The following is a 5,568-nucleotide window of genomic DNA, read 5'->3' as shown; positions in this document are numbered from 1 at the left end:
CCGGTCGTGAGCTGTAGACGAATTATCAGCAACCTTATGAGTAGTGCATCAAACGTTTAAGTGGTTTTCACGGAGTCGCTCACTTAGCTTAGACAGCTTAGCGTGAGGCTGTCTCATCCTAACCGGGCCTTACGCTGGTTGTTACACTGTGGCCACAGTAGAGTCTGTAGTTCTGATCTCGTTTTCAAATGCAGTCTCTGGTTGTTTCAAAATTTGTCCTACTACAAGCGATTTCGTAATGTGATGACGTCATGACTACTGGTTATCGAAATCCCACCTATCGATTGTTGAAGGACCCACCTTGAGTGTACGCAGATGCAGGGTTACACTATCGGTGCCATGTCTTTTTACGTTTGCTTCGATTACCGTCCTAGCAGTGTCATCCTTAGTAGTTGTTAACCGTTCGATAATTTAGATCGATATCCCGAATTTTTTTACCGCTTAAAACAACTTCAGGGGAGAGTTTACTCTGTCAGTAAAGGCAGTCTCTACTGAAATCAAAGAAGCAGCTGTTCCGTCCTTGTTGCGGATAATCAGTAATGTACACCTCACGCAACTCAAAGAGTTTCAAGCCCTCGATCCTCCAGCCAGCTTAGTTGTTAGGCCACAAGCATCTGGCGATTAGCTCTTGCTCGGACGAAAAATTATCTACTTGGATGGCGTCCAAGACATCGGTTATGGCATCAGTTTTCTAAGACATCAGTAAGACCATGATGATCAGCAGTGCCGAAGTTACGGAGCCCTTGGTTAGCTTTCGGAAGTAGGAACTTTAGCTAGATTTCTTTGAGAACACAAGAACAAACTCAATAACTCCCGTTTCGCTTTTTGGCTAATTTACCATTGTACTGAGCATTGACTCGCGTTCGGAACATGTATCGTTCATAATTTCCATCCAGTCATCACAAAACATTGTCTCCTGTTCTATTTTTCTTCGTCAAAGTTGAGTCCACAAATTACCTGAGGGTAATATCACTCACGAGAGACGGCATCATTCACTTGTGCTTGAACTAGGATACCCTAGCGGGAAGCTGCCAAATGCAAGTTGTTGTGGGCCTTCTTGTGAAGTGTTTAGTCTTTGGATATTGTTAAGGTGTCACGACTTTTTTCACGCTAATCCACGACAGCAATCACAGCGTTTCGACAGGAGTTCAGATGTGAATCACTGTTGAGTTAAACTGTTCCTGGGAGCATTTGATCACCAGCATGAAGCACAAAGAATCGAACACCCCACAGGACAGTCTTATCTCCATCTGATCTATGCCGAAACATTTCGATACATTTCCTTGAAACATCAAGCATTTCATAGCGCGAAAATAATTGGAAGTCGCAAACTGCAAACTGTAACGGGGCAACAACAGGGGAAGGTTATCAAAAACAACTACTGCGTATTTTACGCGATAATCACTTTCTTTCAAAGAAATTATATCAACTAGAGCCATAGATTTGGATAAAATAGGGAGAATTGAAGCCCTTGACACGGTCCTGTCTACAGGGGTCGATAATTGATACGAATACTTTAAATTAAGTGTGTGCGAACAAACTTAATCACACAAAGGCTTCTGGTTCACGTGACTGAAAGAAAGCCTATTGACCTTGAAATTGATGGTACAAATACGAACATCTGGTTGCCAGCCAAATAAAGGGGACAAATACCTAATATGGTCTCCTTCACGATACTATGTGTCCAAAATATGCATCCAAAGTTGTTCGTGATACTTGCCAAGAAATGATCACTCTAGGGTTCTGAGGAACCGAACAAAATCAACCCTTTGTAGAAAAACGGTCCATCCTTAAGGAAGACACTTTTTCCAAGAAACTATATCGTTATGCAACGCAAGTAAGTGTTACTTTTGCTTGACCTGTTAAGCCTACTTGCTTTCCATTCCAGAGTGACAAAACCGAATCTTTGTGAACCACTATCGACTTGAAATTTTCGGTCAACGGCTGATAATTCAATGAGAATTTGTTCAGGCTAAAAACTCATCAGTGGATAAAGCGGGATTCGGGTACCTGCTTCACCATTTGAAATTTGGCAGACGTTTTCCAACCTCACTTGCGAAAACCGTTTGCGAAGGCCGCAAGAGCATGGTCCGCTAATTATCTGGTCCTCTACATAGATCATGAAACTATTACCTGACAATTCAGCAACATAAAAACCTCAAACAAATGATCTAACCCAAACAACCCGATAAACTTTTTGTCGCGTTCCCAAAACTGCTAGCCGGACGTCCACGCAGCGAAAGCAAGCTGGTTCTGATGAAATACAGCAGAATGGCCTGTCAAGCGACATATATCGCAGTTGCCTAGCGGTTGTCACAAAATACTACTCAGGAATATGATGTGGATACGTAGACTGGAAACTGGTTTTGTTGTCGGAGAAAGGTAAAGGTAGAATTAGCAGGGGTTATTTCCAGTGGATTATAGACGACGGACTGCGAAGGTGACGTCACTGCGTTGAAATGTGCAACAAGGTTAACTCAACCAAACTTATCGATCAGATGGCATAGAATGATACGGTCAGGGTTCGTCCATCTAACCATGCCATGAAAGTCAAGAACGGGAATGCTATGGAAGAGGCAGACAAAAGTTGGGAACTTATTGTGAAATGCGAGCATTATTTCAGTGACTCAACTACAGTAATGGCACTGCGCTCTGCATTCTGAGATTTGGAGACCCAGTGTCTCCAAGAGATAACGAATGATGTGATCGAGCGCACATGGCATTTAGTGGAATTCAATTTTTTACTTTAGGAAGAATCAACGCTGTGTGCACATCGAGTGGAAGCTACTTAGGCAAACACTCGTTAGGGAGAACTCCCAACCGGAACAAACTGCGCACTGAATTAGCTTCCAGGTTTGAAATTAACCCGCCTTTTTGTGTTTCCTCATGTTGCTTGCGTTTTTCCCGACCAACATTAGAACTACTTCTATCTCATGGCTCACATTTTTTGGCATGAGGAACACACTTGTTCCTTAAGCGGTGCGTGATACTCAGAACAAACAAGTTTAAAAGAAACTGTTTTTCGTGAGTCATTAAGCTTGAAAGGGACATGGTCTCACTGTTACCCTTCTGGTTCATACGTCATCCTCCAATATAGTATGTTTTCTTTCTACACTCCTTGTTTGCTAATTGTTGGTCAAGTCATCGGGATCTCGCTACATCTGAATCATAGCAAAAAACCTCAAGGGAACTAATTAAGTTGTAGTAAAATCAGGTTTTATTAAATTATGAAAAATATTCCGTTTACTCAACGTAGTGACTGAATTTAAGTTGAATTTTCGTTGCGCAAGTTTATTCACTTGTGAACGTGGAATTTTTTTAGAAAACACTCGGGCTCAAGAGAATTTCGTTTCATATATTGTCTTTTCTTCCACTTAAATAACATTTTCTAACGAAAGTTGTCAAACACTGACTTGTAGTGTATATAATAGAGGTTCCAAAGTTACAACTGTTATGTGTGTGTATGTACCAGGAGACGTAAACTTCAGTAGTCTAATGAAAATTGTATATGCGACCTAAATTTTTGTTTTCAGAAGCTGTGGAATTCGGGAAACCTAATTTACTCTGGAACAAAATCCTCCTTAAACGAGTTGTGCTAACAGGAACTCAAGTAGATCTTGATGCAGACATCTTCCGTTACTCTGATTTGCCATTTCTCGCTTGGTTTTTTTCAAGGTCTCTAGTGAATTGTTCTGCCAACTTTATCCAAATCTGACCATCTACTCTACACCTACGAGTTCGCCGGCAGTGAGACAACCCTCTTTAGGTTGGTGTAATCAGGAGGAGAACTAGCCGATGTCTATGGGAAGCAAATTGATCAACTACTTAAGACTGACCATAGGGGAGTGGGAACCCCCGTTACATACTAACACCATACTAGCTGTATTATTTCAGACACCTAAGGTTTTGCACCAGAGTAAAGTCGATTCTGGTTCAGTTTTTCGAAACAGAACTACACCGGATGATCTATCCGTACCTTAAATGATCGTTTAATTTCGACAGATGAAATGAATGTTTGACATTTGTTTTCCTTTGTAAATTCCTCTCCGATAAACAGAGAAGGGAGTGGTTAAGTGATACGAAACCACGCAGGCTACTGGCATTCTGACAGTCTGTTTTCCCAACCACAAGCTTTTCGAAATGACAGCATGCAACGATTTCAGCTCTGGAGGAATTTAAGCTCTCACGGTTTTCAGTGGTACCTCCTAAACGGGAAATCAAATCAGTCAGACCAATTATATGAGGAGTAGTATATGGTTTCCGTCTGGAAGTACTTCATTTGTTATGGTGCATCAGTTACTTGACCTAGTGAATGAGGTTCCAGTACTAGTACGAATCGAATTAATTCTAGTATGCTCAGCCTCCATCAGGCTGCCAGGATGTCGAATTAGCAGGGAAAGCTGAATTTCGGAAGAATTTATACGTATGCCACCCAAGAGAAAGGCACACTGGCCGTTCACCACAGTTATGCATATGTGATTGAACCGCAAGTCCCTACAGGAAAGTGGATGCGTATTCCAGGCGCTGGTGGTTGCGGGATTTTGTAGAATGTATACTCACATGGCTCTCGTTTGAACAATCGTCCTCCGGTTCCAGCGCAATTCTGGTGAGTCAACACCAAAGCGGGGGGAACGTTGGACTCGCATTTCGCTCTTATTGGAGCTCATCACCAGTACATACCCTTGGCTTTGTCGGGGTTTCAACTCCAAACATCTGACATGCGAGGCGAGCGTGCTAACACTACCGGCGCACGTTGGAATCATCCAAAGTTTTACGTTTGAACAGATGAACATGTTCGCACTTGAGTGATGTGAGCGGAATGCCCGACAGCTCCAACGAAGACAATACCTTGGTTGTGTCGATCGATCGGCCCTCCGGTGAGTCCTTGGTCATTTTCTTCACCCAACAACGCGTATTTCTAAATATTGAATGCGAAACATGCAGAAGCTTGTCCACCAAATGTTTAGTCGACCTGGACGACTTTGCGCAATCTGGTCCTCTGCAATTTGTCATTCACCATACGTACACATACATAAGAAGCAATTACAACTCGGTTTTAGTGTTCACATCCGAGAAGATATCGTCCACATATCGGCAGTAGCACGCCTATTCGGTATGCTGGCTCTCAAGGAAGAATTTTCAAGCTTACTCATGGAGATGTCGGCTTGCATTGGAGAATTCGTCCTGCAAGTGCAACCGATCTATGCTGAAAAGCTGACAACAGTTTAACAAGTCTCACACAGCCCTCCAGTTCACTTCGGAAGGAGAAACTTCTTCCATTCCTAGATGTTGGCCTCGAATGACCTCACTGAAATGATTGATGTACCAAAAACCTACTTGGTCCGGGCAATACATTAACTTTAGCAGCTTCGTGCCACTAAAGCAGAAACGGAATCTGATCCATAGCCTTACTAACACAGTGAAGGAAATATGCTCTGATGACTCGCTGGAACAAGAAATCTCAAAACTACCCCAACGTCCTGAGAGACAGCGCGCTCCCCGACAAGTTTATTCTAAAACATTTGAACAGGAGAGAGCCCAACACCTTTACCGCCACAGTTGGAAGAA

At 42.7% G+C, this 5,568-nt stretch overlaps 1 protein-coding gene across 1 annotated transcript in view; it reads right to left on the bottom strand.

Annotated features, from left to right (window-relative positions):
- The window catches only part of T265_10084 (hypothetical protein), a gene marked incomplete at both ends in the record, with an annotated part of 8,401 nt that extends 3,638 nt beyond the window's left edge, over positions 1-4,763 (bottom strand). Inside the window, one exon of the mRNA XM_009176352.1 lies at positions 4,561-4,763. Within this exon, the coding sequence (XP_009174616.1) occupies positions 4,561-4,763 (203 nt within the window). The remainder of the gene's footprint in view (positions 1-4,560) is intronic.
- Between the last annotated feature and the right edge of the window lie 805 nt (positions 4,764-5,568).

The sequence above is a fragment of the Opisthorchis viverrini genome (genome assembly GCF_000715545.1).
Source record: "Opisthorchis viverrini unplaced genomic scaffold opera_v5_335, whole genome shotgun sequence".
Lineage (NCBI taxonomy): Eukaryota > Metazoa > Platyhelminthes > Trematoda > Opisthorchiida > Opisthorchiidae > Opisthorchis > Opisthorchis viverrini.
Note: the sequence above shows the minus strand (reverse complement) of the source record. Positions and strands in the feature narration are given on the sequence as shown.